General features: G+C 27.5%; 1 protein-coding gene across 2 annotated transcripts; it reads left to right on the top strand.

Annotated features, from left to right (window-relative positions):
• Nucleotides 1-6077: 6077 nt before the first annotated feature.
• On the top strand, nucleotides 6078-10868 carry LOC100207455 (large ribosomal subunit protein eL30). 2 transcript variants are annotated; one of them, XM_065796482.1, is made up of 4 exons: nucleotides 6078-6187; nucleotides 8784-8815; nucleotides 10424-10569; nucleotides 10675-10868. In XM_065796482.1, exons 2-4 carry the CDS (start codon nucleotides 8798-8800, stop codon nucleotides 10850-10852), a joined length of 342 nt encoding a protein of 113 aa, XP_065652554.1. In that variant the 5' UTR covers nucleotides 6078-6187; nucleotides 8784-8797; the 3' UTR covers nucleotides 10853-10868. The 2 variants fall into 2 exon arrangements, with proteins under 2 accessions (XP_065652554.1, XP_065652555.1); XM_065796483.1 differs by having other exon boundaries at nucleotides 6148-6454.
• Nucleotides 10869-14613: the final 3745 nt, after the last annotated feature.

Below are 14613 nucleotides of genomic sequence, written 5' to 3'. Positions count from 1 at the left end.
AAAATTGTTTTAATATTTTATATCAATATCAAACTACTTGGATTTAATCTAATCTCTTTTTTTAATAAAGTAAAAAATCTCCGTTTTTAATTGAATAAAAATCTCTGTGCACTAAAGTTATTTTAAACATTTAATTCAGCTGGTTGTTAAATGAATACTAATGATTCACTTTATTTGCGAGTTTCCGCTATATAAAAAGAATCGCTTTATTTAAAACTAATGTTTTGAAAGTAATGCTAATTTCTTAGTTTTAAAGCATTAATTACTTTTTTTATTTAAAAAGTCCAATTATGAAGCACTTCATTACAAAGTTGAAAATTTAAACTAAAAAAAATTGACCGGCCAAAAAAAGCAATTAACCGTCTATTATATGTTTTAGCTGGTCAAATTGACCGGCTGCTTTTGATTTCTTATTTTCCACGCTGCTTTCCAGTACTTCATCTTTTTTTTAAACAAACATGAAAAAAAAATTATTTATATTCGGCTTCGTGCGCCCCTGTCGACCTGGCGCCCGGAACAAAACAACCCAGTAGTCCCCCCCTTAATCTATACCGTAAAAATAAAACAACAAATATTAAAAAACGTAACACTATTTAATATAAAACGTTTTTTCAAGACTTTTTAAAATAAAAATCATAGGTCCTAATAAGCTAGCACTCTTACGTCGGGCTAAGGTATGTAAATACATTGCGATCGTCGGCTGTTTTCTCCAATGCAAATACAATGTTGATCTAATATAAGTTTTATCGTATTTATATTAACTAAAACCTAATTAACAACGTGATTTAAAATGGTTAGCAAAATTACATTGGTCCAACGTATCTAAAAACATGAAAAAGTTTTTGTTTTTTTCAATCTAAATGTTAATTCAATTTATAGGGATCAACGTTGATCCAATGTTTATAACGCAACGTTCATCCAATGTGTACGGAATAACGTTGAATTATATTCATTGGATCAACGTTGATCTATATACATTGGAATAACGTTGGATTATATACAGTGGATCAACGTTGTGTTCACATTGAGAAAATGCAGATATAAAAATATATATATGTATAGTTTATGAGAAATATTTTTCATTGCTTATTCGCCAATAGCAAAAAACGTTGTTTTTTTGTTATTGGCGACGTCGCATTAGTAACAAAAATGATATAAAAACAACGTTGGTGGTCAATGTGAGGCCAACGCAACGTGCAACGTTTATCTAACGATTTATCAACGTATGTGTGCTAGCTGGGTAATGTCCTTTTTAAACTTTTTTTGTTTTTTATTGGTCTAGAAAATTTAAAAGTATTTATTATAAAAAAAACTATATTACTAAAAAGCATGCAAGCAAATTCGCATAATCCTGAAGCTTTCCTTTTAAACCAGAATATACTTTGAAATATCAGAACAATTTTTATAAGCCATAAATTTTTTATAAAAAAAAAGAATTGAAGCAGTAACAAGTGGCACGATCCTATTCTAAGATTGTCAAGCCGATAATGATAAATCTCTAACCGTTGGGAGAGTTTACTAGTAGCAACCATTAAATTCAGAAAAGAGTGAGCTCTACGTCGTTCATCAATAGTTTTTGCTTCAATTTGTTTTTAAACTCATTAAGCTTAGCATTTGGTTTAAGTTCATTAGTTAATATTTTATTCCATAATTTTGGCCCTCTACTCAGTGTAGTTAAGGCAATTTTAAAATATTATAGCGTCTGAAGGATACTTTGTTGACTACTACATATTTCCGTTTAATGATCAAGTCTGTGAATTATGCCAAGACAAAAAAATTGAATTGATAAATTTTGTGGTATCATAAAATATAAATGTTTTTAGCAAAAAAACCCAGAACAAAAATTCTTTTTTAAAAAAAAAAAATTTTCTCAAAATTACAATCGCTTGTCCAAATTTGAATAAGACTTTAAATAAATACGTTGTTTAGGTGAAAAAAACATCATAGTTTAATAATAATCGTTTATTGGCAATTTTTCTTAACTATAAGCTCTTTCTTGGTCGAAATTCTAATATTTTTTGTGAAAATTGATAAAAAATATTGTATTTTGACAACTATATATAGTTAATATACGTCAGAACCGATTAGAACTTGGATCTACAGTGGGTTAAGGCATTTTTTCAAAGGATTATAATTAAGTTCATGTTAACGCCGACGAGCGAAATTGATCTAAAGACTCCAAAATGCTATTTTTTAGATTCAATATTAGGGGTAGTAGAAGGTTTTGAAAATTATATTAAAAAAGAGACGTTACTTTAAATATTAAAAAAACCTGAAGCAAAAAAAAAATATAACATATAAAGCTCTTGTTTGGACATAATACGCTGATAAAATCATGCTAATTTCAAATAAAAGAATTCGAATAAATTGTAAATCGCCTTTACAATACCGAGTAGTAGAAATTGAAAATTCAGTCGCCGCAAAAAAACTTTTGGGTTGAATTTAACAAATATTTGAAAATCTTGTTAGATATCTGTTTTGATTTATTTTGAATAGTTGGTAAAATATTTTTGCAGATATATTTTTAATAACTTTAAACATAAATATAAGAAGTTGATAAACATTTATTTGATAGACATTCATTATATTATATTGAAGTCACTATATTATATAGAGGTTACATTATATTACATTAAAGTCACATTTTATGGTTGTATCGGATGCAATGAAAACTTTATTTATTAGAATTCAAATTATTGAATTATAATATATTAAGAAGAAATTTTATACATAGATTATATATGCCAAAATTAAAAATGGTAACTTCATTGTGCTGCTTGCAACGGCAAGCAGCACAATGTTACCATTTAAAAAAAATTAAAACATAAACGTGGTTCCAACCACCTTTATGATTTGATTCCGTAAAAATGCATCAGCGACCGCGTTTATGTTTTAATATCTTAAAATACGAATTTGCCGCTAAGTTATGGTAAACAAATACGATTTGTATTTTATTGTTTATTAAACAAAGCCATTAACACACAATTAAAAATCAAAGATTTTAATTTTTGTCTTATAATATGTTATATATTTTATTTTATTTCAATATAGTTATTTCAAATTACAAATAAAAAAATGTTTAAAAAATTTCTTTTTTCTTAAGAAATGTAAAATTTTTAGGTTAACCTATTTTACCCTATTTCAAGCTGAACTCCAATTGTATTTTACTATATATTTTTTTATAAATATATATAGTTTTTTGTTTATACAAAAAACTGAAATATAATGTTTACTAAGAAATGATAATATTTTAAATATTAACATCTCCAACCCCATTAAATATTTCTGAGCTTCTCTATTTGGGAAGCACTGGCTTATTATAAGCCAGTGCTTATTATTATTATTATTATTGTTATTATTATTATTTTTATTAATATTATTATTGTTAATATTATTATTATTAATATTATTACGTTCTGAATGTCTTAATAAAATAATCATAATCCAGCACAATTATATCCTCTTCAAGGCCCTGGGCTTTATAAAATATATACGCATGACTCAATAAAAACACGAAGTAGAATATTTCTTTGTAATAAAATTATTTTTTAGTCTCTTATTCAAAATAATTTACACTATCACTAATAAATAACAAAATAAGGCTGCTTTACAATGCCTTTGTGTATTTTATTTAAAATTTCATATTTTAATCGTAGAATTACCTACCATATTTATTGAATGTCTTTGCAAAATTAATGCAGATAAACAATAAATAGTTATGGTTAAATTATATTTTTGTGTGTTTTACTTGTGCATCTGAATTTATAGTGGGGCCCAGGACCTTTAAGCATAACAGGGGTTGGGGAAATTCCCAGTCCGACCCTGCTTGAAAGTGTTTTAAGTCAGCTGCTAACTTAAAACACTTTCAATATTTGAAAAATTGTTTTCTATTATAAAAAAAATTTTGCTCAAAAAGTTTTTCGTATTTGTATTTTAAATACTTTTTGACCAAGTATTTATTTTATTCAAAATACTTTTTTGAAAGTATTTTTAAGAACGCTGCATACATAGCTAAAGTCAAAACTCTTTCGAACAAAATCATAACATGCTTGTAAATGAAGTTGGACCAAAAAGATTGCATTTTAGTGAGATCCTCTATAAGAGATTTCGTAAGCACCATCTCATCATCAAAAGAAATGTTTTATGATTGAAATAATAAACTGACAAAGTTTATTGCTTAAAAGGTTTGAACTAGAAGGTTGTCAAGCTGATGATTCCAAATGGCCTTATCGATTTTACCAGAGATTTTTCTGAATTCAATTGATCAGCAACTAGATTCAGATTACGAAGCTTCAGCAAAAATACAAAGATTTCCATAGGTTGCTGAACCAACGGCTTCACTGCCTCTATTTGAAAAGCCGATCGGGTTTATGAGTTTTGATGAAAGGAAAAACCAGTCGGTTTTCTATCAAAATGGGCTTCCACTAAAAAGATTGAAAATTTACTGAATTAGCTAAAATAGATTTTTACTTCCCAAGAAGATTTAGCAAAATTAAATGCAAGATTATGACCGCTGTACTATGACCGCTGCATAACATGTAGAGAGAGAGAGTAAAGGAATTTCTCAATGAGTACTTGCACTCATTTTGAACACATTTGGGTTGTGCTGTTTTGTTGATATTGAATTTTCCTATGTTGGAAAAATCTTTTTACTAAAGTTCCTAGGGTGGAAAAATGTTTTAACTAACATTGAAAAAGTGTTTTTAAAATGTTGAAAATTTCGATTAAGTTCAAAAGAAGTAACAGTAAGTTCAAAATAATTTTGAACTTATTGTATTAATCGAAATTTTCAACAATTGTCTTGATTTTGCCTTGTAAAATTACGAACATAGTTATTTAACATTATTTCTCTCATCACCTCCAGTTTACACAGCAAACTAAGTAAACATAACTTTTCTTTTCTAATTGTGGTTCTCTGTTTGTTTTTTATTGCCATTTAGTGAGAAAATAAACGCCCCCTTGAGCAATCAGTTATCATTAGCTAATGATAAAAAAATGCAGCTTAGTCAAAAAATTTGGAAAAACAGTTTCAAAACCATCTTGAAAATGATATTGTAAATGAAATGATAGTTTGGTTGTTTAACCTTTTTGTTTTGGCTAGGATTGCCCATACCTTTTGTTTTAATTAGAAGTGAAATGTTCATTTGTTCAATTGTTTTTTATGTCTTCTGGATAACATTCTTTTAAAATATGTGTTGTTACCATGAAGCGATTTAACGGTAGATCAAAAAGGTCGATAAAAACTTTTATTCGACTGTTTATTCGAATGTTTAAAATTTATAAACAAGCTTCATTTGAAACTCATTTATAAAATTTATAAACTGAAATTGAAGTTCAGTGTTGAACGTCATCATCCCAAAACTCTTTCGCAGCCTAAGGCTCTTGTTTCAAATTATGCCTAATTTCATGCATAATTTGGATTACTGTTTGCGTCTTTTATTTAGTAGAATAAATTTTTTGAAGAGGTGGTTTGGTTTGTGAAGGTTGTGAAGAACCCTATTTAAAATAATACTTTTAAATTATTACTCGTATTTTGAAATGAAAAAAGAATTAAAATACCATTAGAATAAAAAAGAAACTTTGTGGTTAATGTAACATGCTCTTGTTAAAGTATGATGTCGGTATTTTATCTTAAAACTAGGCTTTTCTTAGTTCCAATAATTTGAGTTCATTGAGTTTTTTTAAATTCTGATCTTTTTTTAAATTGTGGAGTGAGCTCTCTTTAATCACTTTGCTAACACCTTTGTAGTTATTATTGAGTTCTTTAATAATATCTAACTGACTTTTGCATACAACCAGCGATGTTCGATTATTACGTGACCAAGTGATTTATTACGAGTACACGAACATCTTCGTAAAGAATAATGGCGTTTTGAAACAGGTGATTTTGTATTATTAACCCTCTTTCGCTAAATGGTCAAATCTGCTTGGGTCTATTAGTCTGGCGGATGTAGGAAGAGAAGGGATTTTTACAAGTATTTCTTATTATAGGAAATTCAAGTTTCAAAAGCCAGTGTTCGCGTATAAAAGCTTCTGCATTTTTCTGTTCTGCATTTTTTATCGGAAATTTTGTTGCGTGGAAAGTAACCCTTAATTAAGAAGCCTGGATATAATATACATATTTTACTTGTACGAATTCTTATGCGCTCTTTTTAAAGGTGATCCGAAGACAAAGACAGGCTCTCTGGTGAGAAGTTCTTCTGGTCATTTATTATTTTACAAAATTATTTCATAACTACATATACTTTGTGACCAGAAGGATGGAGTACCGGGAATTGGCAACAATATATTTTATTATAAAATTTATTTTTTCTTATGAAGTAGTATTGTTGCCCTTCTCGAGCCATTTATCGACTTGTAAAATAAAATAAGCCAGGATGATCTATTGTTGAGGCGAAGTTATTTCAATTGCCTTTAACTATATTAACCAGTCGTTCTAACGTGGAAAGAAACGGTATGAATTTCCAATTAGTTTTTTACTGTTACAAGCAGTTTCTTTCTCCAAATCCTGGTTAGTTAATACTTAAGATTTATTATAAAAGTAACTGTATCTTTCGAATTATTTACAACCGTGTGTACAGTATACATGGTTGTGAAAATTACAATAAATTAAAATAAATTTTTATGTTTTTATTGTACTTAAACAAAAAGTTTGCTATACTTAAATGTAAACATCAATCAAAAATTTTAATAATAGCAGTAGTCTTTTAAAATGTTAAATAAATATATTATGTTTAGTTAAATTATTTTTTAACTGTCTATTAGCAATTATTTGATCAAATTTATTGTCAATTAATTTTTATAAATTATGTGTGTCTTTACATATATATATATATATATATATATATATATATATATATATATATATATATATATATATATATATATATATATATCTGTGTGTGTGTGTGTGTATATACATATATGTACACATACTGATTACATATATAAATAGGTGTTAATTTCAGACACCTTCTTCAGTGATTTAGTAAAAGACTTAATCTTATTTTTTCAGAAATCAAGAATTAAAAAAAACTGTTGCTTACACCTTTAAGTTAATTTTATTGAAACCATACTTTAACAGTACCCTGACCCTAGTCCTTTAAATTAGTGGGCAAGGGTTTAGTTATGTATGTTTTCAAAATACTTTAAAATTATTCAACTTATGCACAATTTTAACAGTTTTAAAGAATAATTTATAACAGCATTTGGCTAGCAAATTAACAAACAATCTTTCTAGTCCAAGTTTCAACTTGGACTAGAAAGATTGTTAAAAAGATTAATGTGTGCGTTCTAGTTGCTTAAAGTGCTTACAAATAATATAAGCAAGCTTATATTTATATATATGTATATATTTATATGTTTTTTTTGAATAAATTGAATGAATTCTTAAGGATTTCCCTAGGTTCATGAAATTATATACTATTGGAACCATAAAAATATTATAAATTTTTCTAAATATAGAATATCATATTTTCGTGAATCCCAAGGTTCATAAAAAAACATTCATATTACTATAAATATAGGAAAATCCTAAAGTACTAACATTAAAAATACAAATGTTGATTTTGTAATGTTAATTTTGTTTTCTTAATTTTATTAGTCTTGATAATAAGTGATTTACTGTTAAAAGTAATCAATAGTTGTCTATTAACTAAACCAGCCTTGTTAAACTATTTATACTTATGTATTCATAAAACATCTTATAATTTGCAAAGTTTATTATACTCACTAAAATAAGGTTTTTGAACTGTTATAAATGTAGTATAAATGTAAAAAAAAGAAGGTTTTTAAATATAATCATGAATAAAATATAAGTTCTAAATTATATGCCTGATAGCTCTAGATCTTTGTCAAGTTTTTATTGGTGCAAATATACTATAATTTTTAATGAATAAAGTACACTAAATTAAATGGGTAATATTTGAGTTGTATATTTAACTTCAACAAAGCACCTTGTCTATGTTGTTCAAACCATTATGACTTGGTCGTCAGAAGAAGTATAGTAAAACGCTTCATGGGTGTGGTCTGGATCAAATTGTATCTATGAACAGCAATTATGAAGCTGCCATCATTAATTAACCTTTAAAATTGTTTTTTATTCATGTTTAAGCAATTAAAAAGAAATAGTATTTAAGTTATATAGTATTGAAGTTATATAGTATGAATGGCCTTTTTAAAATGTTTTTCTTATTTTACTTAAAGCTTTTTGTTAATCTGAAATGCTATAATTATTTAATATCACCTATTTCAAATTAATATTATTTTCTAATAAATCTTGTTTCTATGAACAGTTTTACATCAAGATGCAATTTTTAGTTATTTAATATAATTAATTAGAGGAGGCTGAATAAGGGCTGTTGCAGAAACCAGCATAAGTTGCTAATGAGTGTAAACTAATATTTTGCAGTTTACCATCATGTAAATTGGCACTCATTTCTGTGATTGCAACTGCTTCACATTTAGGCCAATGTTTGCAAGTCCTTTTAGCGCACTTAAGAAATTTCCACTTATTTTGTTGTCCCATTAATAAAAATTTATACATTAAATCTTCAACAAAGCACCTTGTCTATGTTATAAACACCATTATGACCTGGTCGTCAGACGAAGTATATTATATAGCTTCATGGGTGTGGTCTAGATCATAATATATCTATGAACAGCAATTATGAGGCTGACAATCTGTTTAATAGTATTTTTATAATAATTATTTATGACAATTTGTTTATTAGGCTCTTAATAGCTAAAATATTTTGCTTCTAATATTTTGTCTCATATTTTAGTATATCCTGTTAGAATGGCACCAGCAGCAAAGGTAATACTGTCTATGTGTTTATTATTTTTTTTTTTGTCAATAACTTTTATTATAACTTACATTTTTTTTCCACTTCTCATATCTACTACTCTAACAATTTTTTCAAATTTATATATTTTCCCTCCTGTACTGCAATGATTTTTAGGCAGTCATTTTTTAATAAAGAAAAGTAATAAATAAAATTTAAGTCATTTGAAGCTTTATCTTTTTTTTTTTGTTTCGGAAAAAAGACTTTAAACAGCCATTAATCCAACTTCATGTTTGATAATAGTTTGCCTATTAGAATTAGATAATATGGAAATGTTATTTTTGTAATTATTTCTAATTGTTATTGATATTTGATATAACTTATGTTTAGGGGAAAGTGTGCGCCCTTGACCATAAAATCCAGGGTGCATTATGTTAAAAAATTCTCCAAAAGTAATGATATTTGTAAAACTAATATTGACTATAAAAATATATATATACTTTTTTAATGTTTATTAAAACCATAATATAGAAAGTTTGAGAAGTTTTTATAATTTTGTCTTTCATGAAATTTTTTTTAGTTTTTACCCCTAGATTTCAGGATCAAGGGTGTATACTAGGGTGGAGTGAATTTTAGTTTTTTTAGCAATGCGTTTAGCTTGGGTGTGCAAAAGTTGTCTATTCATTTCAGAAATACTCTAGAAAAATATCAATACTCTAGGAAATTATCTTGAGGTTCCTAAAGATCTCTAAAATTTTAATGGGTCGCTAATATTATGTAAAAAATTTTTTTTTAAAAATATGTCATGTTGGGTCTCAAAAGAAGCAAAATTTTATAAAAATTTCAAAAATAACAATTATTTATAAAAAAAATTTGATCTTTTAAACTAAAAATGAAAAAAGTTTATTTCTAAATATAATTTCAAAAAATTCTTAATAATTTTTATAAAATAATTGTTATTTTTGAAATTTTCATAAAATTTTGCTTCTTTTGAGACCCAACATGACATACTTTTGAAAAAATTTTTTTACATAATATTAGGGACCCATTAAAATTTTAAAGGTCTTCAGGCACCTCAAGATAATTTCCTAGAGCATTGCTATTTTTCCAGAGTATTTTTGAAATGAATAGACAACTTTTGCACACCCAGGCTAAACGAATTGTAAAAAAAACTAAAATTCACTTCACCCTAGTGCATACTTTCTCCTACTAACTAAAAGACAGATAATATAGCACTCAAGATAGCTAAAATAAGATAGCTGCCCCAGCGCAAACCCTCAATCAATGTAGTAACGCTTGTGGCAACAGGTTATAAGATAGATATGCATTTCATCATAAGATAATAGAGCTTGATCATATCACATGAATCTTTAGTATTTATGTCAAGTGGGTATTGATTAATATTTATATTATATGCATGCATTATGCTATAGTCATGTTAACTATAGCATAATGCATGTTATAAATAACAAAATATAATAAATTAGTAAACCTTAATTATCGCATTTTTAGTAATCATATACTAAAATTATCTTGAACACAACTAATCATATTTTTGCTCTTTCAAACAATTGTTTAATGTTATATAATAAGCAACATTTTTAAGATTAATTTTCTAATTTTTTTCAATCACTATTTAGAAAAAAACCGTAGAGAGTATTAATTCTCGATTAGCACTTGTTATGAAAAGTGGAAAATTCACACTTGGTTATCGCAGCACATTAAAGACACTTAGACAAGGGAAATCCAAATTAGTTATAATTGGTAGCAACACTCCACAATTAAGGTATTACGGTTGTATTTCGTATAGAATTAATTTCCTATAGAATTAGTTTAGTTTCGTATATAATATATGATTGTAATTTTAAAATTTTCATTTTTTATCTTCTAGGAAAAGTGAAATAGAATACTATGCCATGTTGTCAAAGACAGGTGTTCACCACTACAGTGGTAACAACATTGAGCTCGGTACTGCTTGCGGAAAATATTTTCGTGTTGGTGTTCTCAGTATAACTGATCCAGGGGATTCTGATATTATCCGTTCTATGCCTGAGCAAGAAGCAAAATAAAATCTAGATAGCTTTATGTTAGTCTTTTCTTTCGTTACATCGGTTTGCTTAGGTAGTTGTCTATAAATTCATAACTTAATGAAAATAAGTAACGAATGATATACTGAATTAATACTAATATATATACCGAAATAATCTAAAAGAAATCAATGCGAAATGACTTAAGAGGTAAAACTGTAGTATTGTAAGTTAATTGGGTTTTCAAAATGTTATAAAATACCGGCAAGCTTAATTTTATAAGTGCGCGATGTCAATTCGGCGAAAGTTAATATTTTCAATTTTATTAGGCGTTATTACTCAATTTTTGCAGTTTTTTTTATGCATTTTTATATAGGGATCTACAAAATTTCAGTATATATATGAAGACCTCAGTGGAAAAACCGGCGTTGTCACATTTAAAAAGTATTGAGAAAGTATTTATTGATCATTAATAAAAGTCTTTATTCAAAGTTATTGAAACTAAGCAACTTAAAAAATTTATATTATAATTATTTTATTTAAAATCTATTCGAAAACAAAACATTGTAATTATATATACAAAATTTTTTTTTTCTTTGCTTTAAATAAAGACATTTATTAATGATCAACAAATACTCTCTCAATACTTTTTTAAATGTGACAACGCCGGTTTTCCACTGAGGTCTTCATTTATTATCATAAGTTACGAGAATGAATGATTCTTAAAGTGAAGCCGCTTTATAAGTAGAGTGTCTCTTATAAAGAAATCGATGTGGAATGAAAGCATAAAATATAACATTGATTTCAAAGTTTTCATGTTAATCTTAAAGTGCGGTCGAAAAATTATTGAAAGGTGTCAAATAATTCGCATTGTGCCTAAAGTTGGTATAGTGGAAGGGGCATTAAAAGTGAATAGATTTTAATAATTCCGCTTCTTCTAAAGAAGTCAGTCAAGGTCAAAGGATTTAAAACTTAATTCGCCTGTGCGTTTTACTACATACAGAAATATAAATTGATGCGGTGTTTCTCCGATTTTGTTTTTCCTAGAAACTATTGGAACGTTAAAGTGGTTATAATTATTGTATAGCCGTACTATAATAAAATATATTTAATTAAAACAAAAGTTATTAGTGATGATTTAAAACTTGAAAATTGTTTTTGTAATTAACAAAATTTATTAATTAGAAACGTAAATTTGTCGAAGTCAATGTATAATAATTATCAAATTTTTTCCTGAAACAGAATTACATTGTTATTTTAAAAATATAAACTGTTACTTAATATTTAATTTGAAATGAAAACATCTACTTTGACCGAACTTTCAATACCATCTCATGTATGAGATATCACTACTTGTAAGTTCGGCCGCTATATAAATACTAATGACGTTTCATTAACTTAACTTCACTAATACCGAAAACTTACTTTAAATTTTTGTTTTATTGTAAAATTATGATAAAAGGTCAGGTAATACCAGTAATAAACTAAGGAGAGCATCGCCACGGGCCTTAAAAAATAAGTTTTTTCAATTAACATACAAAACACTACTTTGCTTTAAATGAGCTTTTTATGATTATTGGCAATTCTTGCACGTATCGTTGACCATTGTAGAACAGAAAGATTCGCACAACCAATCGTCACAGGATTCACAACGCATCCATAATTGAATCAATGTATACAAAAACGTTTTAAGTCAATTTTTTTAATATTTGACCTTTTGATGAAAATTTGTTCTTTGAAGACAGTTCCACCATTGTATAGTAAAACATTCTAAATCAGACCTCTCCGTACACGTTAAATAGAGAGCTGAAATATTGTCTATAAACTAAAAGGTTCTAGGTCAGTGACTTAGAAAGTTTTTGTTTGCAGCACTGAGAAAACCAGCTGTGTTCTGCTGGTAGCTTTCAGATGTTTTTAATCCAATTTTTGTTTTGTTTTGGTTACGAGTTGTAGTTTTCTCGCAGTGAACACAATGTTTCGATTTCAGATCTTTTTTACTCATTAAAAAAACTGCCTCTACAAAAATTTCTCGTTCAACTTATAATTTAAAAAACACCTCAAATATGCTCATAAAAAAACCGTTTTGACTATACTTATATTTCTACAAGGAAACTACGTCAGTCAAATCCGCCGTTCAAGGTTTCTCCCACGCAATTTAATAATTAAATTGCGTTATGAATTGTAATTATTACAATTCATCTCGTTGTTTTAATGAAAAAAACTTATAATGAATGAAGAACCTAGTACCAGCAGTGGAAGAAAGATTAAAAATGAGGCTATGCGGAAAAGGAATGTTGTTAAAGAAGCTAGAGTGAAAGGTAAAGAGTACATTGACTACAAAGGAAGAAATGTACCTGCTATTACTGTTGAAACTGATTGCATGTGAGATTTGTATTGCAATTTCGATACCCAATTAGCCTTTTAATAATTTGTTTAGGTCTATCATAGCATACCATACAACATGTTTTCATAAAAACGTCTTAGACAAAACTAATCCGGCACGTTCCATATCGTTCCATTTAATTGTCTGTAGGCCACTTATTGATGGGCTGATGGTCCAAACTTACAAGATGTCTCAAGTCGTCGATCACATCGTCGAGTTTCCGCAAAATGTGTGCTACCCATTGGGTAATGCTCCAATAAAAAGAGTGAAACTGCAGGATATATTAGGAAGCTAATGCAATATGTTCCGGATGAGTTCAGTGGTTTTTATGATGAACTCATGAGCTGGCCAACAACCGACGAGACGAATGGCGGGGAAGAGGAACACGATATCCAGTGAGGTGTCTGACAAAGGCTTTGTAATCGGTCCTTTTATACATTGTGTGGTTTAACATGTGTAATAGTTTGAACTTTGATTTTTAATAGTTTTTTGTACAAAAAATTAATAAATATATAAAAGTAGGCACTAGCTTTTTCAAATTGTAAGTGTGAACAAATTCATAAATTTATGAAAATCGTAAAAATATCTAAGAATCCAAGGGCTTGTTTTCCCCATTTGGGGCTTTCCAATTTGGGTCAAAAGTAATAATTTCTAATTAAAAAGTATAAAAATTAACTTTTGTTTAAAAATAATATCTTTTCATCCTATAAGAGTGAACAAATTCATAAAAATTTATAAAAGTTCTATAAATATCTAAGAATCCTAGGGCTCCGTTCCCCATTTGGGGGAATTGGGATAAACAAAACACAATTTCTGTGAAAGCTGTAAAAAACAAGAGTTTTTTCTATTATTTTTTTATTATTAGAGTGAACATACTCATATACACTTATGAAAGTGAAGAAAATATGTAAGTGGGTCATAAGCAATAAAATCTCTGTGGAAACCATAAAAAACGACTTCAGTTGAAAACAAGAGCTTTTTTGATCTTTAAAGCATTTCAAAGTGTTCATATGTTCCTGAAAGTAAAATGTTAATAATAAATTTGATTATCATTAAAAAAATATAATAGATTTATCCTTGTTTACATTTAAATAGTAGGGTCTGAAATAACAATCACAAGATTTTAAATTAATAAATACTGAAAAAAAAAATTCAGTGATATACCTTTTAACTTTCTAAACAACTCTTTTTTTTGTTTCTTAATCAAGTAATTGCGTTGGCTTTTTTTTTTTTTAGTGTATTGTTCTTTTGTTCTGGTAGTGGCAAGTTGCATGTGCGAATGATAGTTACCAAGTTCTCCATCAGCTCACTTGAGTTTAAATCAATGCGTTTATTTCCAGAAACTTTAGTTTTAAAAAACAGCTTCTATGAAAATTTTGCCCCCATTACATAACGATAAAAGTCTAATTGACTTCTAATA

Source organism: Hydra vulgaris, chromosome 04, assembly GCF_038396675.1.
Source record: "Hydra vulgaris chromosome 04, alternate assembly HydraT2T_AEP".
Taxonomy (NCBI): Eukaryota; Metazoa; Cnidaria; class Hydrozoa; order Anthoathecata; family Hydridae; genus Hydra; species Hydra vulgaris.
The sequence above is the reverse complement of the archived record's forward strand: the minus strand, read 5'-3'. Positions and strand labels throughout refer to the sequence as shown.

Coding starts and splice junctions, on each gene's coding strand:
- LOC100207455 (XM_065796482.1), top strand. Junction 10,570..10,674: donor AGCAACACTCCACAATTAAG/GTATTACGGTTG, acceptor TTTATCTTCTAG/GAAAAGTGAAATAGAATACT.